At 42.2% G+C, this 25970-nt stretch overlaps 1 protein-coding gene across 4 annotated transcripts in view; it reads right to left on the bottom strand.

Annotated features, from left to right (window-relative positions):
- Nucleotides 1-25970, bottom strand: part of INTS9 (integrator complex subunit 9) — a 74562-nt gene that overhangs the window by 48260 nt on the left and 332 nt on the right. For 3 of the 4 annotated variants that reach the window (XM_074820304.1, XM_074820306.1, XM_074820307.1), the window contains exons 2-8: nt 22002-22129; nt 17211-17271; nt 14658-14720; nt 10359-10498; nt 8376-8462; nt 3701-3821; nt 1546-1680 (exon numbers count right to left, since the gene is read on the bottom strand). In XM_074820304.1, the coding sequence (XP_074676405.1) occupies nt 1546-1680; nt 3701-3821; nt 8376-8462; nt 10359-10498; nt 14658-14720; nt 17211-17271; nt 22002-22129 (735 nt within the window). Of the gene's footprint in view, nt 1-1545; nt 1681-3700; nt 3822-8375; nt 8463-10358; nt 10499-14657; nt 14721-17210; nt 17272-22001; nt 22130-25359; nt 25486-25970 lie in introns of all 4 variants that reach the window. The other variant, XM_074820305.1, reaches the window with a different exon arrangement.

Here is a 25970-nt window from a genome sequence, read left to right as displayed (position 1 = left end):
ATTGTCTTCAACAATTATCTGGAAGCAAATATAAGATGATGATGATATCTGATATGCAAACGATATCTGGTAACATTTGTGATGTGGTAAATAACAAGGAAAGGGCAAACTGAATGCAATTTCAACTATCTGGTAAGCTATTCCTTCAAATTATGTGTCAGTACAAAATAATGCAAAGTGCACTGGACTGTATGCTAAAAAATGGGGCTCTTGGAGAACATGTGGGACAAGCAACACTGTCAGCAGAGAGAATAGTTCAGGTTTCATCTCTTGTTAGCAAACTGAGTAGGTCCCTAGGGTTTCACGTAGGCTCACAGTACATTTTCCTGCACTTGCTAAAGCTGAAACTCCCTGTCTAACTGCTACCACTTCTGCAGGTTGCAGTGAGCGAGCACAGATCTGCTGCCCGTGGGCTGTGCTCTTACCAGGCAGTTCATTCACACACCATTCCCTGCCACAGGGAGGTAACTTCCATAAAACCAGGGACTTTACCAGAAGTTTCCAGAGAAGTGATCACCTTTGGAAAATGACGAAGCACGGCCAGTCTAACCTGATAAACTGAATCTCCATTTCATGTAAACAAAGAGAAAATGCTCTCAGTTAGTAAATTGCTTTTTACAGTGCAAAGTTTCTCACAGAACTACTCCGTTCATATATTGTCAAATGCTGCTGCTGCTCCTTCACTAAAATGTGATAAAAGAGCACAACCCAGGCCAGTATGAGGCTGATGAGAAAAAGGGATTTAGAGACTGAGACATTGCATGTAGCTAAGTACAGCCATACTATTAAGGATGGTTTATCCATTGCAGTTGTTCAGCTCCTGAGACCAAGCTTTTAAATGAAGGATGCTGAGAAGCAAAGCTCTTTAGAAGATACTCACCTTGGGGGAAATTACTTACTGATCGTGAACCTGACACATTTTCTAAATTATTTTTAAATACCTCCTGCTAATATTGCTTTTAACTATTTTGACAACTTCTGAAGCACACAGTACTGCAAACTTCAAGCATTCTTCGCACTAAGAATTTATGGATCTAGAGAGAATTAATTTACTGGAAATTACATCTACAGCACTATAAAGACTTTGCCCTTAGCAGAGCAGGGTGGAAAAGTTGGCAGCCAGCTAGCTATCATTTCTCCCAAGGAAGGATGTTTCAGAAGTGATACAGAAGCAGTCTGTGAACTGTATGTAAAGACTCTTCAGTGAAATATAGATTTTAAAAAATGTCACTAATGCTCTATTGTTTAACTCTACTGAAAATTTCCTTTTTAAGGTGAAGGAGAATTTCCCAGCTGGCAAGTTAACATCAAATCATTGATAACAAAGAACTTCAGTTATTTTTCCCTAGTAATTATTGATACCTGTCCACTTACCAGGGTAGTATGTCTTCTTAATGCCCACTAAGCCAAGCCAATTGCTAACAGAGGTACCTTAGTACAGCTTCTATACTACACCTCATCCCAACTAGAATAAGCCCCTCTATTTTTTTTGAGCAAAGACACTTCCCGCTACAGAAGACTAACAAAAGTCTCCTGGGGCTGTACCTGAGGGTGTGTTGTAAGTAGAGAAGATCCTGAAACATAGGAAACCTTTTCATAGTGCGACTGGATAATCCAATTGGAACTTCCAAGAGCATAGCCTGAGCTGAGGGGAGTGACCTGCACAGCACCAAACAGCTCCTGAAACACACAGCAAGAGACATTAACTTGAGTGAGCCCCCAAGAAAGTCAGAACAGGTCATTTTATCATCAGTGATACCAATTTTAAAAGTAATTCTGCTATTCAAAGCCTTTATGAAGCTAGTTTCCTGACCTTTAAGTCTGCTGGTTTTATTTACTGATGTGTACCAGGACACACACTCTGAGAAAAGCTTTTCCTGAGGTAAGGCCTTCATAAAGTCTCTCTTCCATGTGAATTCTACGGCATCTAACTGAGTTCACACTGAACCGTAACTCTAAATGGAGGAATCAACCAGGATACTGATCCTCTGCTGCCTTTGCTGTATTGGAGAAGTTTGTAGGAGCTTTACATCTTTGAAAACTCTATACTCCCATAATTAAATTTTATTGATACTGGCCAGCAGGAGAGAAGGAAGAACAAGTAGTTCTCTACTGATATAAAACTCTGTTTGGGTTATGCATTTTGCTGTCGAAAACATTCAAACTCACTCACTTTCTAACTTTATTTCTTTTAAAATGTTACCTACTGGTGATTTAGAAACAACACCCTGCAAATTCAATCCAAATTTCAGCTTCAGCTCTAAGCATAAGAACCTGACAGTTTTCTCCTTTCCAGGTGTCATTAGAAAGTTTATTGCTTTATCTGTACACAGTAACGTGTTATACTTGTTTTGAGAAAGGAAAATAAACCTCTGTGTATACCTCACTAAATTGATCAACTTTCTGGCTACTGAATAATAGAACAAGCATCTGATTCATGCAGTTGTAATGATTTTTCTAGTATCTCACTACATATTTGGATGCCTTGCAAAAGGCAGCAGGGTCTCCATCCCTCAGAGTGTGTAAACCAAGACTCTACATTCTGCTGATACACAGACATGTAAAATAGGCAACAAGCCATTCTTAATGTTGTCACCCAGTTTTGGGTTAAGTGGCTAATTAGGGTCTGATTCTTTTAAAAGTGAGCTTTGGGAAGAGAGAAAATATGTCTCTTTTCCCGATAACTATAAAAGAATGATTGGCTCAGATGCACAGATCTAAAATTAGGCTAGGTGCATCCACACTGTGAGGATAGTCAAAACTGAACAGTAGCCACCCATGGATACTGAGGAGTCCAAATGCCCTCAACCTGTCTAGTTGCTAGACAAAGCTGCAGCCCTTACTTATGTCAGCAGCCATGTCAGTGGTGGCTCAGGGTCCTTTTTCACCAGCTGTAATGCAGCACCACACAAACCCAAATCCACCAAATTTAGCACACAGCAGCACTGGTTACTGTTTCAAACTGTCTTACATGTAAACAGCAGTCTCCAAACTTCAGTGGCCCATTGCTTGGGTATATAAAAAATAAAAAGCTCTGGGTACACAACTTACTTTAACTCACCTTTTTATTTCTTATGGCCCTGAGCAACAATAGGAGGTATCATGGCCCACGTGCTGCCTACAAGGCATAAGGGAACACTGTACCTGCAGACTACTGAACTGTTGGTTCAGTTCATTCTAGAAACTACGCTGGATAATAGCGGCATTATAGACAACAAATGTTAGCTGGGAACCTTGGGAAAGGAGTTTTTGAAGTTCAGGTCGAACCATTAGGTTTTGTTTACAATCCCTAATTTGCAGTATAAAAGAAAGTGGAGGATAAAGCACTCAAAAGATTCCCAGAAGTGAGATACAGTAACTCAGAAGGGGATGTGGCTTACAGACGGAGAGGATGCATTCATTTGGTACATCCTCCCAGCTCTCAGCGGGCCAGCCATCAACTCCGAATTTGAAGGTACGCCACCTTAAAATTGGCCTCCCTGAGGAAGAGGAGAAACAAATGGATACTCCCTGATTTCACCAAACAAGAACCCTTCCTGGGAGACAGACTGAGGGACATTCAATGTAATCTTGTCTTGCTTTCCTAGGCTAGGGTAACTAGATCTTGAGGGAAAATAGAAAAGGAAAGGCATTTCTAGAGAAAAGCTGGGAAACAACAGGTTGTTACTGTTTTCCTGAGGACAGCTTTACAGGTACTCACAATTTTCTGAGAATACCCCACCAGCTGGATCTTACTGAGCGCAGCGTTCACTTCTGGCATGGTGTAGCACTTCCTCCACATAGACACCTCCACCGCGTCCTTCAGAGGGGTGGGCAGCAACCTGCAAAGATCAATGGGGTGTGTGCATTTTCAGAACTTCCCGATGGACCACCAGTTTTTATTCCCATTTATATTCTCCAGATCTTAGATTTTTCTCTTTTTTTCTTTTCATTTTAAATATGCCTGGTGCTTCGAAGTAAGGAGCAAGACTTTCTGCCTGTTGAGGAGCAGAGGGACACTGCCCATTTTGCCTCACCCCAAAGACTGCTCTCCTTCAGCTCTCTTTGTTGTTATTCAGCCCTTTCATCAAAGAAGTAGCTGTGATGAAGGTGTTACAGCAACTCTTGTGGTATTTTCACCACTGATGAAAGACGCTGGCTGATCTGACACATCAACATGAAACGCACCACTACAATTGGTAGAGATGACTCGGATCTTGGATCAGTGTCTATTTTGCATATCCTAAGAATTTGAAAACAAAAGCAATCCACAATCTTGTGATTAAAATACAGGTACCAGACCATGAACAAAGGCTGGCTCTGCTCTCATTTTTGTCCCCAGACTCTTACAAGAGCACGTGCCACTGCACCTTCAACTCAAGATACCCCACTTGCCTTCCAAGTGAACTGGCAAGGATACATTAGCTGACACTGCAGAGCTCTCTGAAATCCCCTACACGGAAGTATTTGAGATGTTTTACACCAAAGTAAAATCCATCCATTCCGCTCTTCACAGACATTGCAAGTTAGCTGGACAGCGTTGTCAAGGGAAGAAGTGAACTGTAATGGCATGGGCTGTAAGAGAGATGGCTAACTTCTGGGAAATAAATCTTCCTTAGCAACATGAACTGAGGCAGGAAGCAGCACAGCTGCCAAATGCATAAGAAGAATAGGATTTTTTTTGTATATTAAACCAACGCTAAATCAAAGGCTAATTCAAACCAATTTCCAAAGATTTATGGAAATTGGTCAAGTTTCTTTGATCAATTTGTTTAAAGGAATTTAATTTATTGTTATATCTACTAGGTCAGTGAACTCCTCCATAATTTAAGATACTGAAGAAAGGATTAAGGCCAGCTATTGCCAAGACTGCTGTACAGGTCTGGTGTGATAACTGTAATTCCTGCACATGCTGGCTGAAAGCATACTGTGCTTAAGGAAACAAACAAAGCGTTCAAGGTCTTTTTTGGGAAGTCATAAGCAGCAAAAGGCCAAACAACGTGGATAGTTGTCCACCATTGCACTGAAGCAAATTGCCTGTAAAAGCCTTTAACCTACCATAAGAAGCATTTAGTGTTGGATGCTTTCAGGAGCTTCTCTTCTGGGAAGAGGAGAATATATCTCCAGGTAATGGAGAAAAGTGGGGAATTGTCCTTGGTGACTAAAGTAAGTTTCTATTAGCCTTGACTCTGTGGCTACACTGTAAATATACTCTGATCCCTAACAGAGACCAGTGGCACCAGTCTCCAGCGGTTCCATTCTTTGCTGAGTGGCACACAGAGACAACGAGGACTGCTGGTTCCTCAGGGTGTGCCCCTGCTGGCATTCAACCTGTCACCCACACTTTTAAAATTTGTACTGAAAGTTACTAGAGTATATTGAAAAGTCTGGAGTGACTCTAACACTATGGCAACATCCTATTATGGATCACTCCTAACAACCAGATGTGTGTGGGCATATGCCAGGACAGCCAACCTACAGCCACAAACAGGAAGGTATCATGAAGAGCGTGGTCTGGTGGTCAGTATACAAAAATTATGCTTAAGAAACTCAGCGGCTTGTATTCTTAACTGGGCATCTGCACAGAGGCAGTCCCTCCCGTTCAATGCAAAGGATAACATTTAATATATGACACAACATGCTCTTGTTTGAAGGGAGAGGAGGACAGCAGTACCAAACTAGATCAGAATGCTGCCCTCTCTTGTCCACTACTCTGTCGCAGGAAACAGTTTGTTTCAGACACTTTATAGAAAGATGTAAGAAACCATCAAACAGGTAGTTGACAAAGTGTCTTTCATAAGGCAACCTTCCTCTTCGGCCCCCTGAATCCTAATCAGCCTGAAAGACATCCTGGATGAGCATCTACAGAGCTTCCATGAGATTGCTCATTTAAAATAAAAACCAATGGTAATAAAACTTGCTAAGCAATTAGTTCAGACTGGATTTGATAATGGAAAAACGTAAGCCACTATAATGAACTTATTATATTTTATACAGTATTTGCATTTAAAATGCTTCAATGCTTTATCTAATGAAGATGATAATACTTTGTGTTTTATACTAACTATTCAGAGTAGAACTAGCTGAACTGTAAAGCTGTAATGGTGATTGATCAGCCTGAAAAATTAAAGTTAGACTCAGAAGTAATAAGTATTCTGTTCCAGCAACAGCCAAGTATTAAAAAAAAAATTCACCAAGGATCACATTTTCTTAAATAACGGATGTCAGTCCAACCCTGCATGTGCTATTAGCCAGGTGTTAATTTGTGGCTCAGTAGATGTTTGCTCACATGCTATAATAATCAGTTCCATTCACGCTTGCATGACACTTGTCACCAGAAATCTCAAAACACTTTGCAAACATTAATTAAGTCCCTGTATACCCTCTATGGTGGATGGGAGCTCCATTTTACAGAAGCATAGGGAACTGAAGGGGGAAACTCAAAGCACAGGTGGGGCAGAGTTGGAAACGGGATTCAGATTTGTCCCCCGTTCCAGCTCACAGACAACAGTGGTTCGTAGCAGCCTCAAGGCAGAGTTTATTATACACAGACTTACGTTACTAAAGAGCTGCAGGGCTACGTCTGGTTATCCCCACTAGCACAGCATTTCTTTGCTCTGTCTCTACCTCATGTTTAGGCAAGGTGTGCATTTTATGAAAGCTGGCGGACCCGCCAACAACATACCATACTGTGGCAGTGCTCTCTGCTCTACAGAGGTCCTGTACGTGGGACAGGACACCCTCTGTCCTCAGGGGGTAGGCGCTTATACCTTCCTCCTACCTCCACTGCTACCCCATTCCAACAGCTACTTGACAGTACCAGGGAGGAACTATCAATATTAGGGTACTTCCCAAGCCTTATGTGACAGAAAAATGTATTTTAAATATTGCTCCAACAAAAAGATTCCAGCCTTCTATAGCAGTTGAATCAGAACAAAGATTACCTCTGTGTTCGCCTCTGGAATAGTCAACAGCACACAAAGTGCTAGACAGCACTTTTTCTAAAATACGACCACCAGGAAAGTGACATTAAATGAGCTCCAAGATATATGATCCTCCTTTAAACCATGCATACAAAACACATGCAGTAGTGTGATGAGAATAATGGCTGCAGTCCTCTCTCTTCACACCACTGTGAGCTTCAGGAGTGGTTCTGGTCAGACCAGTGGACTCCAAAATTAAAAAAAAAAACAACCACTATTCTGATCAGAGTATACATCAGCCAGCACAAAATTCTGATCAACTTTATCGTCTTTGGTTTTGTTTTACATCTGTGTTTTACTTGCCTTCTTCAGAAGAGAGTTATAGTGCTGAGATAAGACTGCTCCTAAGCTCAGCAGGAGAGTACAATATATAGCTAAACATATGTTAATTTGGATTTTTAATTTCTTTGCTCTGTGATATTGGAAAATATCAAGACTACTTTTATAATGTATGAAATAATTCATTTTTAGTAAACTTTTAAATCAAGTCACGTTAAGAATTAGGAGTAGAAAATGGGAGATCAATTAAAAATGCACAAAGCAGGTTTTAAAAATAACTTTCTAATCAACCGTCCCTATCTTTAAAATGTGCCAAAAACGAAACTGACTCCTCCATAGAACATGTTGTGCACCTAAAGCTGTTTTTATTTCCAAGGAAAGCATTATGTGCAATTAGTAAACTATATGGATCATTTTTAGATTACATAGGCTTTCAAAATTTTACATGTAGAAGACCTCAATTTTGAGTACCTTGTTGTTAGGTATTGAGGGAATAATGGACATGGAGTTTCCAACTAACCTTTTTTATTCAGATTTCAATTTGCTTCTAAGATTTGAAAAGCCAAAAAAACCACCTCTGCTGTTCAAGTGCAAAATAACTGCAGCCCTGGGAAGAAAGGTAGCACTGCTCTGGGTGGCCATCAGGGACCTCCAACAGTTGTGTCTTCACTTTCTTAACATTTCAGCAAACATGAATATAAAAATCATTTTAAATTAAAATTATTCCAATACAATATAATTAAGTTTAAATAGCTTATTAGTTTCAACAAGTTTTTATAATGTTAATACAAAAATCTGCTGGTTTTACCTACCATCATGGAGCTAAACTATGTGAGAGGAGACCAGGGGAGACTTTTGTGTAACCAAGTCTTCCTTCAGGAATCAAACTCGTATGGTTGTTTGGAAGACCAACAATGTGCAAATCATTGAAGAAAGAACCAGCTCAAGCAGTCATAGCTGTAAAGCTCCTCAGCTTTTTTTTCTGCTTAATGGTAGTAGCACTCTCAAATGGTGGCAGCTGAGCCATCATTCCAGTGAATTCCAAACTTTGGTCAATGCTTTGGACAGTGTTTTGGTCAGTGTTTTGGTCAGTGTTTTAGGACAGTCACCCTTTCCTGGTGGCTGGCTCCTTACCTCTGCACCTCCTTGTTCTTCCACATGGAGGCAGACTGAGCCTTTGGCACACGTTCAATGGAATTCACCAGTTCTTCCATGAGAAGTCTGAAAAGACATCATAACTAAATTAGTATTGCAGCCCTTCACACAGGAGAGAATTTTATCCCAAATGGTTCCAAAATATCACACAAATTGTAACACTATTACACAGTTTTAAAGAGAGGTCCTTCATAGAATCATAGAATGGTTTGGGTGGGAAGGGACCTTAAAGATCACCCAGTCCCACCTCCCTGCCCAGGGCAGGGACACCTTCCACTAGCCCAGGTTGCCCAAAGCCCCGTCCAACCTGGCCTTGAACCCTTCCAGGGAGGGGGCAGCCACAGCTTCTCTGGGCAACCTGTGCCAGGGCCTCACCACCCTCACAGGGAAGAATTTCTTCCTTAGATCTAATCTAAATCTACTCTCTTTCAGTTTAAAAACCCTCTTCCCACAGAGGCATCGCAGCAATTACCCTCACAAACATTAGTCCTGTTTCCCCACTGAGCACATCAAGCTCAAGTTAGTCCCATTCTGTTTGCCTGGTTGCGACAGCAGAGCATCTGGCCCACTGGGTCACGGGTTATTTGGAAAGCAGTAGGACAAGAGAAACTCCCAAATCTCTCTCCTGCTGCACAAGATGATTTCTTCATTACTGAATGCTTGTCATATGGAACGAGACAAAATATAGGAAGAAAACTCGTTAGCTGATGCCTGTTTATCACTTAGAGAAGCCAAGCACATTGTCAGAGTGAACTCTCCTCATATACAAATGCACAATACAGCATTTGAGACAGAAAAATACGCCAGGAATTAAAAACTGGCACTGCAGATCTCACTGCCCAAAATTAAACTGCATTTGTAACTGTATGTGTGCTTCCCCTTGAAGGTAGGAAGTAGCAGATTTAACTGCAGAAGAACGGCATCTGGAATTACTTGGGGGGGGGAGAAGCACACCAGTATCCTCTCCAACAAGACTACGCTTGTTATCTTCAGCTATGGGCCAGCAATACCCCAGAGGTCTACTACTAGTTCATATTTATACAATTCCTTTCTCCTACAAGGGCCTTCAGTTTCTGTTTGTTTTTACACAAAGGGAGAATTACTCTGGCGTGGAAAGTTTGCACAGGACTTTTAACAGACAAAGATTCCTGCCCTGAAGTGCTTACAGAGTAGTTCAGATACCACGGCCTAATCTGGTTTCTAATTATTGAACATGGCAGCTGTTCTGCATGAGAGATGCACACAGCACAAGTCCAGTTCGACTTCATCAAGGGCCAAACCAGCAGCCTTTGGTATTGACCTACCCAATCAACAGACAACTTTTTAAGAAAAGACTGCCAAATTTGATGACCAAGTATTAAGTTTTTGACTGCCCTGTCACGTCTTATATTTTCGACTTCAGCCTCATGTGTCTGCTGTTTTTCTTAGCACTTCTCTTTGGAGTTCAGAGCTTATGTATCTCAACTGTCATTTGAGATGGAGCCAGCTTAAATTCCCCTCCATGATGTGGAGAAAAGTGTGATTACATGAATTTCAAATGCTGAAAAACTGCAAGGCAATAATCTTAAAGTCATTTATTATTGAAGACTGGTGATTCCTCTTTTGTTTAAGGGGAGTAGAGAGGAGCAGAAGAGATCTTTGGTTCATGGTTTTTCAAGGTTTGAAGTTGGCTATATGGCAATTGCTGCTCAAGGTGTCTCAGTCCACTCAAGATCTACTATCCCACATCCACTGCCTGGACTCAACACAAAGCACCTGCTGCAAAAGTTGAAGACAGATGGTTGCAGAGGTTGGGAAACATTGAGTTAACACATTTGCAGCACTAAGGACTTGGCTGGCGTTCAGCTACTGCCTAAGAGCCTCTTCGGAACATTAGACACTGCTCCTCTACCCATATTGTCCTTTACACCTTTTCCTTAGCAGTGATGAAAGAGGAGTAGAGAATATTAAGGGGCTTTTTACCTGCCAATCTGAACAGTGGGCTCAGTGGCATACACTGTTCCAGTGAATCCTGTGTACTCTGTGATATAGGGCAATGCCATCATGCAGTGATAGTTTGAGATCAAGATTACATCTACCGTGGAGAGGTCAAGCAGCTCAGTCTGAAAACAGAGGAAAGAGATAAGCAACATGTAAACCCTTTCATGCAGTTTAAGCAACGGCAAAAAAAAACTTTTTAAAAAAAACCCTTTATATTGCAGGAATGTAAACAGTTTAGGAAAAAGAAGGCAGGGGGGAGCATGTCTCAGCTGTGGCAAAAATTAATGTTTCCTTTAAATTAATAAGATTTATTTTAAAAGCCCCCTAAAATTATTTCCTTCTCAAATCTGAAAAGGAAAGCATGTCCTGGGTTTGTCTGTCTTTCATGTAATGAAATGGCTGCTGTTAAGAGAGGCATGATGATTAGACTTTTATCAAAGAACTGATGTGTGCGCTTCCTTAGGGAGGAACACTGGGCAGGCACCAAAACTTCTGCAGTAGCAATTTAGCAGAGTGTCTCCTATTTTTATGTGGCACATGGTACTGTACCCCAGGAGAGTGAGAGAGATGAAAGTAGATTGTATTTATTCATATGCTTAAAATAATTCTCCTATTTTCCCAAACTAAATGCTTGGCATCTTCATCATTCACATTTTCTACAGCAGGAGATTAAGCTCATTCATAGGATACAACAAAACAGACGGGTGGGTCCAATGTGTTTTGATGTGACAGTTAAGACAGCAGTTCAGAGAGTGAAAGAAGATTTCACACATTGTTAAAGGAATTTTAATTAGAAATATTTACTGGTAATGCTTTAACACAAATGGTGTCAAGTCAGAAATTTACAAGATATATGACCTCTAACTCAGTTATTATAGAGCAGCTAATGGAATTCAACACTCATCAAGCACATATTATCTGATTACAAGGCTTGGTCCAGCAATTTGAATAAAAAAGGCAAGAAAGTAGGTCACTCAGCCTTTCAGAGGGCTGACACAGTGCTCTGGTGACAAGCTGCTTAACTCATAGCTAAGCATTCACGGTTTCAATCCATGATCACAGCTAATGTTGGAGGCATGATCTCCAAGCTGAGTAGAGTAGGTGAAACACCATCCTCAGATTCATGACAGGGCACCCTTTTATCTTACGAAGCTTGCCAGGCAGAAATACACTCACTATGTGCTATCAAAGAGCCTGCTGATGCCTGCTCCTACCAAGCTGGCCCTTCACGTCTTGGTTTCCAACTGTGTCCAAACCATACAGAATCAAACGGGGAGTCACTCAGCCCCAAGCTGAACCCCAGCCCAGCAAGCCGTCACAGAATTACAGAATCATCTAGGTTAGAAAAGACCTTGAAGATCATCCAGTCCAGCCATAAACCTCACACTGACCATTCTCAACTCCACCAGATCCCTCAGCGCTGGGTCAACCCGACTCTTCAACCCCTCCAGGGATGGGGACTCCCCCCCTGCCCTGGGCAGCCCATTCCAACGCCCAACAACCCCTTCTGCAAAGAAATACTTCCTAAGAGCCAGTCTGACCCTGCCCTGGCGCAGCTTGAGGCCATTCCCTCTTGTCCTGGTGCTTGTGCCTTGGCTCAAGAGACTCATCCCCCCTCTCTGCACGCTCCTTTCAGGGAGTTGGAGAGGGCCATGAGGTCTCCCCTCAGCCTCCTCTTCTCCAGACTAAACCCCCCCAGTTCCCTCAGCCGCTCCCCATCAGACCTGTGCTCCAGACCCTGCACCAGCTCCGTTGCCCTTCTCTGGACACACTCAAGTCATTCAATGGCCTTTTTGTAGCAAGGGGCCCAAAACTGAACACAGTAATTGAGGGGTGGCCTCCCCAGTTCCGAGTCCAGGGGTAAGATCCCTTCCCTTTCCCTGCTGGCCATGCTATTGCTGATGCAAGCCAGGATGCCATTGGCCTTCTTGGCCACCTGGGCACACTGCTGGCTCATGTTCAGCCAACTGTCAGTCAATCCCCCCAGGTCCCTCTCTGACTGGCAGCTCTCCAGCCACTCCTCCCCAAGCCTGTAGCCCTGCTGGGGGCTGTTGTAGCCAAAGTGCAGAACCCGGCATCAGGAGGATACAGACTACCACTTGACAAGCTTAAGCATCCCACATTTCAGCATCGTAGAAGCATTTACTAATAGGATGAAAAGGGTGTCAAAACCAAAATAAAGTATAATTTTCCCTGGGACTTGCGGCAATCTCACTAAAAGGGCCTATGAACTGAAGAGGTCTAAAAATGTTTCTTGAATGTGAAGTGAGAGAGACCAGAAGATTGCCAAGCAAAGAGAGGGCTGCACCCTGCACTCTGACATGTGGAAGTGTACTCTGCTGCTGAGACAGCCTCTTATCACCTTGTGGCTTCTGGATTCCATTCAAAACTTGGCTTTCTTTGGCAATGGTGTTCCTGGAAGTGATACTGTGATTCTCAAACCAACTGCTTTTGCAGACAACTTTCTTCAAAATAAGTGGCATGGCAAGAGACAAAAAGGAGACAAAGAAGAAGACAAAGCCTCTTTCACACAGGCTCCTTACACTGCGCTGCCAAACACCAGCAACATATTTCTACTCTGCTGATGCATTTGGCTGGCCATGACACCTGAACCCTCCTCCAGACAGGGGAGCCTGTGAAGCTAGAGATGCGAGCTGTGCATCACCAGAGGATCTGCTCCTTGAGCTCGCAGAGGAGACTTGGCATCTGTTGAGAACTTTGGGAACCGAAGCATTTGAGAGGCCATTTGTAAAGTCCCTACAAGGGTGACATGCGTGGCTGGTTGCTGTCTTCTAGTTGTACCATGGACTGCTGGAAAACAGAGTTAGATTCAGTGATGACACTGGTATAACGAAGCAGCAACTTCCCATCAGTCATATTTAGAGCTACACATGTGGGTAATTTCCAGCCCAACAAAGTAACCAGAAAGCCTAGTTGAAGCACCCTAAACCCCAGCAGATTATCATTCCTGTGCATGGCCTCAATTCTGAATGGAATCCAAAATGTAAACTCAATCCTTCCCAAGATCTGGGCCATAATGGCACTTTCTAGACATACAGATGCTTCCTACATATCTCCCTTCCACAGGACAGTAACCAGAAAGCTCACAAGAACTCAGAATTATTAGGGGTTTTTGGGGTTTTTTTGTCTGATTGGATTATATCCATTCCAGTTGGGGAAAACAAGCAATTACACACAGATCTGTTGATACCACTTGCCAAAACTATTAACAAAGCTGTTAACTTGCTTCAAAGAATCAAGATGACAATAGTCAGAAGCTGTAAGAGGTGAGTTTTGTGGAATCAACAATCAGAAGTGCTGTTGCCAGAACCCCAGAAAGCTGACAACCACCTTCCAGGAATGTTTTGTACTTCCTGTCAACAAGGTCAGGCAGAAAGGAAAAAAAAAAAAAAATCGCTGCCCAAAAGCAATCATCTCTATCTTTGAAAGACAGAGAAAACATCCCAACATGAAATGAAAGAACTGATGTTATCACAGTCTGAACACAGCTGAGGAAAGAGGATACTATTCCCAGACTATTCCCCACCATTCACCCCCATCACTCTCCGCTCAGCTTTTTACTTCTTCAGCTTTCCTACATACACTGTTAATCTGATCAGTCAGGTAAGCTCAGTTAATTCAAACATTTTCAATAGTCTTGAAAAAAAAAAAAAAAAAACCCAGCTTGAGAAGCAGCCACTTGCAGTTATGTCAGTGAATGTGAAGGTACAGTTCTTCCCTCAAAGAGGCAGTGATGAATAGCTAAGAAGGCAGCAAAACTTTTTAACCTAAATTTGCTGCCGGCAGAACAGCACATCTGACTGCAGCCCAGCAGAATCAAACAGTGACTTAACCACACGGTCGGCTCCCCAGGGGAGCTCCACTAGGCAGGTCATGCATCTGTGGTTAGAGACAAGCAGCCTTCCTTGTCTTCATTCACTGCCCTTATCTAGATCAGCACATGTATCCTGTCATAATCAAGTCCAGCTCAGTCATATTGTCTTTGCAAGGTCCATAAAAAGGGACAGTTAAGTCTTATTCTTCTGTGAGATATTGATCTGCTCAGAGACCTACCAGATCTCCCAAAACCATTGTCGAAAAGGGCTGTTTCCATCCTTTTTCCAGTGTCATAGATACTAGAGGCACCTTAACAGCACAGATGTTTTAGCAGTATTGTGAGTACTGATAAATTAGCATGAATCTAATAATAATAATTTAGCAAGTTTCTCCCACATGATTGAATGGAGTCAGATTTCTCAGTAAGGCTTTGATTAAACTCACCTCTGGTAAACAGAACTCAGGCACGGAGTCTACAAACACATGGCCAGAGCACTCCTTTAGTTCCTGTAAGAAAAGCACATCAACAGAGAAGACACAAAAATACAATGCAATGTTACTCCAACGCAGCAGATTTTGCACTTTCAAAACCTTATCGCAGGTAATTTCCAGCCCGTTACTACATTATGTTTATCCCCTCTTCTAGATACAATTTGCTGCAAGCAGATCTGCTGAAATGGCTTTCATGCAAGATGAGGCTGCTTGGTACTTCAAGGGATCAGATGCTTGTTTGGAGGAACAGAGAGAACACTCTGGGAGGTAAGGAAAGGGACCCCAGTAACCACTGACTGGTTTTGCTGGGGTCATCAAGGAGGTGCTGTCCTGCAAAGCTGCATTTTCTCTGCTCTCCCAACTGCAGATGTGTTGGCTGGGAAACCTGTAACAATCCACGTTGACTTTGTCTACCAGAATCAGGAGTAAAGTATGAATTGAAAAGTGGGTCAGGAAGACCACTCTTCCCAGAACTGCTGCTCTCCTGACCTGGAAGGTGTGCACAGCACCCTTATAGCACCCTGGCTATCTTACAAGTTTGGAATTTAGTTTTGGTTCCAAATAACATCAAACCTTTTCTGTCTTATTAGGAGCAGAATACAATTTTTAGCCTCTGCCTCACAGCATCTGATGAAACACCTTTTGGGTATCTAAGCTCCATGTGGCACTTTTTGTTCGATTTCTCTCTAATGGATCTCTAGTCCCCTATTTTCTTCCTTTTTTTTCCAAGGCTGACATCAGAAATCTTTGTCACATGAGAAGTCACATTCTTCAGGATTATGTATGGAACAAAAATATTCCCAACTCTAGTCCTAACACACCTCACAGGCTACCTATCTCCCACTCTGCCTTCTCCTGTGGATGCTTCTCTTGCTTGTCCCAAAGCGAGTGGTCTCAGCCACCTTCAGACTGACAGAATTAAAAATTGAATCCAATTCTTAATAATTACAGTGCACCTGCCAACTAATAATGAATGAGCAATTACATCTAGTGGCAGAAGTCTCCTAACCTCATCTCAAGGGAGTTCAAAATGATTAAAACTAGATCGCAGCAAATTTCAATGCCTCTCCAGGACTTAAGTTTTATAACTGTCATCCAGAGAGTGCTATAACAGGAATGTCCACCCAACATGATAAAACATCCCCCTTTGACTCCTTCCCTTGCCTTTTTCCAGCACAGGTCAAAGAATTTACCATTCCATGCAGTTACAATGGTCAAGGTGAAGGTAAGAGATGCTGCCTTTGAATTTTTAACACGATTTCCATTGACACTGTGCGAGTTTGAAGATTTCTCCTGAGCACACACTGCTGCAGCAGCACCACAGAAATGTAAGTATATCACATATAAAAATATATACAGCCTACCCGCTCTTTGGACAGAATGGAGTCCAAAGCTCTGAGACCAAGGCTGGGGTTCAGGAGAAACAAATTCCAGGGAATTCAAACTGGGCAACTCCATTCCTGTCACTGAGCCTCTGTGGCTCTGCGATTGCCAGTTAGCATGTGTTCTGAATAGAGTTGTTACTATTTTACTAACGGAAATGCTGCCTATACAGTTTCTTTTGTCTCCAATGAGAAGAAAAATCAGGTCTTTAATCTATGATCTTCAGCTCCCTTGCCTGTAAAAATCAGATCAATCCATTTTGTCCACCTCAAAGTCCTCTACAAAAGCAACTGTTATTACTGTTTTCCTTTAATGTTCACATAGTCAGAGAACAGTCTATTAAAACAGTATTTTCTCTACTGATACCTATTGCTGCACACATTTGAAATGTATCTGCCTATTTTACTAACATCTGACATATTTTTGTGTTCATTGTTCCCCTATGGCAGATCAAGCTGGATGCTGCAGTGCCTAGTTTTGGTTGAAGCCCTGGATAAATTCTGCCTACAAAACTAATGTAATAAAAAGGGGGGGAAAAAAGAAAAATTCGGTGTCTCTCATGTAGCTGAGTAAGTCCTGTGTCTTAGAATTAGGAGCCCAGAGATAATATCCTCCCTGCTATGTCCAGCAGCAGAACACATGTTGATTTCAGAGGCCAAAGACACGCTTTTCCTCTATGAGAGACCTCCCATCGGCAAACCATTCACTTTCTCATAGTTCTCCTGCCTAAAAAAAGGTATGATACCAACCTCATTTATAAGCATGCTATGAAGCTTTACTGTCAGAAAAGTGAGGCTGTTGAATAAAAGGCACTCTAAGAAGGCAAAGCACTATTATTTATGGAGTTCCATGAAATAAGAAAATATTCATACTGATGATTTCTGCATTTTGAGAGGATTTTTTTAAAAAGCTAGGCTACCTCTGAAGACTGAAAGCCTCAGAGTTGCTGTTAGCATTTTGTTTCAAAACGTTCTGCTCTACAAGGACATCATGGCTGGTAAGACTACACATTGAAACCTTTGCGATGAGTCAGCATGGAAGTATTGTTCCTGCAGCACAAACTCCTTAACCTGTCAGGTAGCTTTTTGCACGGCAAGAAAATTCTAACCATCGGTACAGTACCTTGTCCAGAAACGTGCTTCCATCTTTCAAAACCCAACCAGGGAGTTTGGACAGCCTGGGGCTGCAGAAAGAGAAAAAAAAAATAATATTGCAATATGAATTATATCATTATCAGTCACTAAGCATAGACCTTCTGTCTGGTGTCACACAGGAAGAGAACACCATTTCTGTCTCGGGGAACTAACAATCTCAATAAAACAGACAGACAGTTTCACTGTTTAAGTGTTCAACTGAAATGACTTTTACAAATCATGACTATGACACTTATAAGTAAAAAGAGTAAGAGGACGACACATGCAGGGAATTTGATTTTAGTCATTTATGGTGAGAATTTCAAAAAGGCTCAGTGCTGCTTATGTTGCCCTGTGGTGAAACTGGCTGTATAAACAGAAGAAGTTAGGGCAGCAACAAACTCTATGCCTGAAACAGTAAAAAAAGCAGCATAAAACTGCACTGGGATAGAAGACGACAGACAAATACTCCCATTGGCAATGGCAGGGAGAGCCCAAAGCTCTGGACCAAGTCATTTATAGACACAGAGATTGTGATTTTATTGGTTTCACGCTTAGGTCTCACCCTGAAGACCCACACTAAGAGCTGTACAGTGTGTTTACCTGGGTTGGAAAGACAAAGGGACAAGGAGGTTTTGCTGCAAACTGCATGCTTTAAGCTGGCAGGTCTGGTAACATTCAGCAATGGTAGGGCCCCTTTTTTTTAAGTATTTCAAATGCTAATAAAGAAAAGTCAAAGTGGATGCTGTAATCCTGAGTTTACAGTAGTAATTGCTGCAGCATTTCTTGCTACCATAACTGGAAAGACATATTTATACTTCACAGTCACATTTGATTTTTGGGTGAGCCTACAACTGAGCTCTAAACTCACTGTCTGCCCAGATTCAAGCACATCTACAGAAATCCAGAAGAGAAAAGAAAAAGTTGAGGAAACAAGAGAATTCGACCCACACAGAACCAAGCCCTGCAACAACCTCAGATTTGGAGACAGAACTCGAGAACCCGGTCGCAATGAAATCTGCAAGCGGTGTGCACTAAGCTCTACGGACAGACATGCTTATATGCTATAACGGCTTTGAAATTTCAGGTCTTGAAAATAGGAAGTGATTCAAGGGCTCAGAGGACTGCTGTATTCAGACTAACATCAGCATAGAAGAATAAATTCTAACTGGCACTCCAGAAGGTCACAAGGAAGGAAAATGGGGAAATCTAAGACTCAAGGAGTGAAGACAGAAGGTAAGGGTGACAGCAGAAGGATATGTCATCGAGAAGCTATGCCAGAGAAGTGCAACCCCCTTTTGAGGGTAAAGAGAAGTAGTCAGATGATAGAAAAGATGAAGTGGCTAAATGTACTCCCCACTGACACATTCAAAAGCACAACTTAAGAGCAGTATTTTGGAGACTGAGGGGGCTGAATAGAACTGGTGCAGAGAGACTAAAAGAAATCTGGAAAAAGCAAGAACAAACCACTCTGATATGCAACAATTTTGACAGATAAGGGAGGACAGAAAGCTTGGCTGGAAGGGACATCTGGAGGTCTGCAGTCCAATGTCTCAAAGCCAGCACTAGATCAGGTCAGCCACAGCTTTGCTCAGCCGTGTCTTGCAAATCCCTGGAGCATGAGATTCTAGAGCCTCTCTGGCGATGGGAGAAAGTGCTAAGAAAAGCTTCATCACCAGGAGGCTAATGTCAAACCCTAGCCTCCCAAGATACAATTTGTGGCCACTAGCCCCTTACACTGCCTGCCACTGTTGAGAAGAGTTTGGCTCGGTTGCCTCTGGAACTTCCTTTGAAGCAGACTAGGTGGCTGTTAGCTCCCTGTCTAGCCTCCTCTCTGCCACACTGAACAAGTCCAGCTCTCTCAACCTCTCTGTGTAGTCATGGGCTCCGGACCCTGACCATCTTGGAGCACCCTGGACACCCTCTCCAGTTTCTCAGCATCTCTCTTCAAGTGGGAATCCAAACTGTGGTTTCACCAGCACGAGGCAGAGAGGAATAAATTTCTGCTGGTCCCACTCCCCCTAATTTAGCCTAGTACATTGTTTGCCTTATTCATGACTTGTACCAACCCTGGCATCCACTGAAGAGTATACAGTCTTGTCAAGAGAGGCAAAATTAGCAGATAGGACTTGTGTGGGGGTAAAAGTGGAATAAGCAACACAGGACAGAAGGGACTCTTTACCTTGAAGCCGAGAAGTAACACAGTTCCTGCTGACATAGTTTTGACATTGTAACAGAGTGATTGATTAATCCAAAATAGCTAGAACTGTCCCATAAATAATGTGAGCAATTGTGTCATGGCTAGACAGGAAAGGTTAAGAGCTTCCCACATGTTCAGTTTACCGTTTTGCATTTGACTTTGGTACAGGGGAGAAAATTTCAGTTGACAAACCTCCTTCAAAGTACATGAACTGGCATAACACGTTTGGCAACTGCAGGTACTTTGCACATGCTCCATGGGCTAGTGAGAAGAGGGACTGCCATTTCCAGGACAAGGTGGAATATAAATACCCTTTGACCGGCTTTTTTTGAAGAGCAAAGAACCCTAAAAAATGTCCAGTCCCTTTAATGACACAAACACTACAGCACGTTCCCCTCTTATAGATTAAAGCACAGGCTCTCAAAATGTTTGCTCAAGGAGGGTCCTGTGCCAGGTACGACACAGGATTTAGCTGCATAGCAAAGATCCTCTGTAATATCATACCTTTATGCTCGACAGAGGTAAAAATTTGGGTACCTTTGCAGACCACATACTGAGACTTGCAGAACCCAAGTGGCTCCTGGATTATACTTTGGGGATCTCTGGTTTAAAGACAGCAGAGAGAAGCATAGCTCCTCTCTGGTTAAGATTTCACATGGGTCCCTCTCAGCCCAGCTGCAAGAAGCAGCACATTTGGTTCTGAGAGGACATGCAGCTGGTAATAACCTAAGATCTGACAGACCTATGTTCAAATTCTTGAGCCGCTCTGTGCTTCACACAAGACCTCAGGCAGTCCTTCTTGTAGTCGCTCACCTGGACACTGATGATAATGTCAGCTCTCTATCACCTGGCCGTGTTATGTTGATAATATGCTTTGGAATCTCAGAGGTATTTAGACATCATGGTAACGGAGACCTAATATATAATGGCACAACTATGAATACTATGGAGAGATAAGGACTTTTTAGTGGCAGTCACATTCCTCCTCAAGTTTCTAACTCATTTCCACAACTCCCTGCAGGACATCTGTTTTGTAGAGTACTGAAGAGATCAATTTCTTGCCCAAGTCCATGTGCTTAGGACAATCCTTGCTGTAAGGGGTGTTCAATCACCTTACGACAAGATTGATTGGATTTAAATCCAACTGTTTGCTCCGATTCCACTGGGCCATCAGGGGTCAAATCTGACATCCTTTCTTATTGAGTTTTAGTCATTTTAGTGCAGACATTCTGGAGGTACGTGGGGAATTCCAGGTTGTGACCTGCAATTTGGCTGTTCATTCCCAGGGTCTGCTATCAGCAGACAAAGCTGGCATATCCCCGGAGAGCGCTGATGCCTGCAGTTCTAAAGAACCTCTTAAGCCTTTGTTCAATCACCTAATTTTGCTACTTGTTTCTCTCTCAATTTCCTTTTAATTTAGGGAGTGAGAGAAAGCAAATGCAAGGCAATTCTGTCTGTACCTGGATTTCCCAAATTTTCTGGATCCCTTTAAAATCTGCTGCTGCCCCTAAATGTTGTAGTTAGCAATGGCATTATGGAACAGGACAAAAATTGACTATCATACTGATCAGTCTTAAGGCATTTGTTGCCTGCTCTACAGCAGATCTTGAACTCCACGTTCTTGCAGAACAATGCAAGCATTGTCTATTCTTTTCCTCTCCAAAAAATAACAAATCATAGGAAGTGCTGGACAAACTGTTTTAATCTCATTAGGTCACTTAGGAAACTCTCCTTCCCAATCATATTCTTCCCCTCTCAATCAAGCCTTCCCTGAACCCAGACACGTTCCTCACTTATTTCCTCGTGGATCGAAGTTACTAAATGGCTTTTGTAAAAACTCCTGCTGCTTCCCATCACCAGGAGTTACTCATTCCCACCCTCCCAACACCTCATTTTTGCAATTTATTCCATTTATGCAAGACATAAGTCACCCTAACTGAATATCCAAATTCATCCAAAAACCTGGGAAAATATGACTTTGTAGTGAGGGCACAGAAGGGGGAGTCTTGATCTCAGGATTCTCTTCTAGACTTTACTTTTGTTTCACTGCTGTTTCATTCCTCTGCCCAGCTGTACTGCCCTTTTATTTATTTAATTTTTAAAAGGGAACAATTATACCATCAAGTCAACTAACGAGGACTGTTAAGTGCTATTTTTCTTTGCATTAGTCCGTGCTCTGAAGAAAAGCCTGAGAAGACAGTGGTTAAACAGTACTTGCTGGGCTCCACGCGCTCCATCTCAGTTACCCATTTATCTCATCTTGCATGAAGAAGCCAGAAAGATGACAGATATGTGACCTCACTTGTGCTGAGCAGTTGCAGCAATACTTTACTGAAGCTTAGAATAAATTATCTAGAAAAACCAATCAATAAATCCATAAAATGTCTTCCGTCTAGTGAGCCAAAGGACGTTATTTTGATAAAGAGAATTTTTAAGTGAACAAAGTCTATTTATGATATCAGATGATGCTGTTCATTTGTACTCATCCCCTCCCTCCTTCCAATACACCATTTCATGCAGAGCACTCCAACTGCAACCCAAGAAGACACAGACTAAGTGCTTACAGGCTGCAGAACATACCTCTGAACCAGGGGCAACGGGAGGAAATTGAGGGTAGACGTCATATCCAGTCCACAATCCAACATGATGGTGGTGGATTTGAACTTGAGTACATTGCATGGTAAGGTTGGATGTCCTGACAGGCAGTACTGAAAGAAGAATACGAAGATGAGTTACTCATGACCTTTACCAACAGAGTGAACCCCACCCCCCCAAAAATTGCCTTTTTTCCCCTTATTTTGAAACATGTAGTTTCACACACACCAGAATAAAACCTGATTTCCTATGAATCTGTGTCTGTTCATTGAGATTTCCTCGTGTCAAGGTATTAAGGGGCAGATTTTCTTCAGACAAGGTTTTCTGATCACAAGGCTTGAGAGGATGACAAAGCTCCTCTCTCCAATTTAGGACACACGTAGAATCTCTTTTCTAACAACCACCTATTTTCACAAAAATCCCAGAAAATCCGTTTCTTTGAAACCCAGTCCTACTGGCAAAACTTGGCTGAAATTGGCTAGCAGATTTGTAATTACTTGGGGTGGAAAGGGAGGGAGACAAGCCCTGCAGGAACACAAGTTTTATTTCCTTCAGAAACCAGCCTAAACAACCAAACAAGGTGCAGCCCACACCTTCTGCGGCTGCTTGGCACAGACCAGCAGAGGAAGCTGCTCGTGTGCACCGCAGCAGCTCTGGGGCATGCTCTCACCTGCTTTTTGTCTTGCTAAAGGCAAACAGGAAACACGAGGGAATGGACAACCATACCTGAATGGAAGGGTTTGTGTACTGAGAAATCCCAAATGCTTTGCAAGCTTAATGAGCCAGTAAGCAGGTTATGTACGGGGGCACTTCAGCATCATTGAGATGCAGTCACCTCTTGTATGGAGAGTGGCAAACATTTAACGAGGCACAGGAGCAGCTGAAGCTTTGAATAAGAAGAGGAGTGAATAAAAATGCCAGCTTTAAAATGCGGGATTAGAAATTTAAATGTCTGAATAAAGCGGGCCACCTCCGCATGAGGGTTTCTCTTCTTTGACAAGGAATTGGATGGTTCTTCGGGGATTGCAAGAAAGGAGATTTTGCATCTTGGATACAAATTTCTGCATCTCCCAAGTCTGGGCATCTGGTGGCACAGCAACACTCAGATGGTCAAATGTTAGCTTTTAAATTCAGGTTTTGGTCAATTAAGATGAAAAATATCAGTTGGATGGCCATGCACTGCACTAAAACCAGACTAAGTCATTTTCTAAGTCATTTATACCTTCTGCTCGCTTTCTAGACTTCACTCTACAAAAGCGGAAAGAAGGTAGATGAATCATTTCATTTTCTACCTCTGCTCACAATATGTTAGCACAGGACTGCAACTGTCTGGATTAACAACTCCCAAGGAGTCTATTCACATACATTCATCAAAAACCTGTTTTAAATTATATTTAAATATTAAAAAGCTACTAAGCCCCAAATAATAAATTAAAAAAATCACAAAGACTTTTGTTTTAAATTCACAACACCTTAATTATTAAGGAACAACATTACATTTTGCCTGCTGTTAGCAAATTTTAAAAAAAACATGAAAAGCCATGCTGGTGGAAGAAGGGAGTATACAAGCAAGGAATTCAGTTGTTTTATTCACAAATACAAATTCACATGTGAAATTAAGTTCTCACCAGACCAGAATTTCGACAACTGAAGCTATAAATCCAAGTAAATAATGATAAATGAAAAAAATACGATCTAAACTATTTTTGTAGCTTTTAAACTATCGGTGATTAAAAAAGGCAATGAAATATCACCGCTTTTATCAGCAAAACACTTTCTTGCTTTTTTAAAAATCATGAATAGGATCATGACCCTGACATCTACAAGTTAACTGGAAAAATCTTCCTTTTTTCTTCTTTAAAAGCATCTAAAATAATCTATATCTGTGGCTGTCAGGCTGTGGTAAATGGATTCCTGGGAGTCAATGGACTCTTTCTACCAGATTCAAGTAAAGTGACTACAAAAAAAAAAAAATAAAGCAATTCATATATGCTATACAGCTATTTGCACAGGTGACATTTCTGGGCCTGTACCGCTGTTAGAATTTTAGATTAGGAATCCAAGAATCAGAGTGTCTGCACTATATATGTCTCTATATATACTGTAAGTGTGATAATTTCCACCCAGTTCGTACTTGTTACTGTTTAAAACAAATCCAGAGATCCCAGTCACTAATATTCCTGACCAGACTAAAATGCAAGTCCTTTTTGCTCTAAGATTTGTTTGCTTCTATCTTTATTCCCTTATGGCTAAAGGCTGGTGCCTCATCTCCTAACTGAAAAACACTTGTGTTAAATATGCTCACCTCAGCTCACAACTTCCTTGGCAGGCTTTGTAAATCGGATGAAAGTTTGACAAAGTGGGGCACAAAGAGGTCAAGATGAGGGGCTAATTCCAGATGCTGAGGCCCTCGCAGAGGCAGGCTCTCAGCAGACATCTGGTTCACACTGAGCGCTCGCCAGCTCCGAGCGTCTCTAGTGATCTCATGGATGGCAGTGTGACAGAGAAAAGAGATGATGTCTCACGCTAGCAGCTCCAAAACAGTCAAAATCTTGCAGGTTAAACCTAGTGCTCTGAATTCCAACTGAAGCCAACAAACACTGCAGTGCATTCTTTCAGTATTAATATCACACGCTAGCTTAAAATCTAGGGGGAAATTAGCAACTGGGTTTGCCTGGACCAAAGCAGATTCGAATCTGTGGGAATCTGACATTTTCACTGGATTCTGAATCACGTCTGGAGTCCATCACCGCTACCTTGTTCTTCCAAATTCAACCCAAATTTATGAGAAAAAGAAGATGAAATAGCATCCATCTTCTCCCCCCACAACCCCAAGATTCAGACACAGTTCCAAACAAACATAAGATGAAGAATCTGGTCTTATGATCCTCAGTCCTCAAACTTACACACAGGTCTAAAAATGTTACAATACAGATTTCAGACAGCTTGTATTCGCTCCCCCAACCCCTTCCCTCTCCCTGCCCCTACGCAAGACTTTAGACATTAAAAGAATTCTGCATTTCCACTATGGTCTTCATTTAGAGATTTCTCAGCTTGCTTTTACCCCCCTGCATTATATCAGCCTCCACAATCACATCCAGAAGTGCTTAGCTCTGTACAGTTGTCCCACTGGTAGTATTCATCCATGCAGAGAGATTGAATCGCATACGTAAGATTATGCAGGATCAAGCTCTCCGGCCACCTGCCTACTGATTTAATTTTACACAGTTACACCACAGATTGTGAATTAGTGGAAGTCTCAAAACAAGCTCAGAATCCAAGTTCACTTCTATGAAGCTTCCTCAAGACAAATTGCTCAGTCACAAAACAGAGACAATCTTACATTTCACAACGGTGTAACTTCAGGTTAAACAAATCAAATGTTATGCTCAGGTATTTTGAAACTTGCTTTGGTTTTCACCTCCAGACAAAGAATTGCAGCACATGATGTGAAACAGGGAAATTCTTCCTGGAAAATAAAGTAGTGGCTAAATCCAAGGTCTCTGGGAAACTTAAATAGTTGAAAAGGGAAATCTAGAGAGGAGACCAATAATAGGGGTAACTTTCACTGTAGAAGATTGTAATATCAGAACCAAAATATTTGTCAGAAGCACAGTGCACCCTTGCCAAAGGTATGCCAGGCTGATTTTCTTATCGGTTAACTACCCGTATTAGAGTCATACCGCCGATGGAAAACGATTTTATTATGAACCACGGGGATTTATTAATATTCCTAGAGCAACCCAGTAGAAGCCACACGTGCAGCGCTCTAGCTCCAGCACTGCTCCACAGCGAGACTCGCGTTTACGGGTAGGAAGGCTGCGAAACACCCTCCTCCTCCTCCTCCTCCTCCTGAATCCCACCCATGTTTCATCCGACCTAAAACCCACACCCGGACAGACCCCTGGGGCGGGGGGTGGAGGAAGGGGCGCGGCGCGAGCAGGCCTGAGGAGA

The sequence above is a fragment of the Strix aluco genome, chromosome 3, assembly GCF_031877795.1.
Source record: "Strix aluco isolate bStrAlu1 chromosome 3, bStrAlu1.hap1, whole genome shotgun sequence".
NCBI lineage: Eukaryota > Metazoa > Chordata > Aves > Strigiformes > Strigidae > Strix > Strix aluco.
The sequence above is the reverse complement of the archived record's forward strand: the minus strand, read 5'-3'. Positions and strand labels throughout refer to the sequence as shown.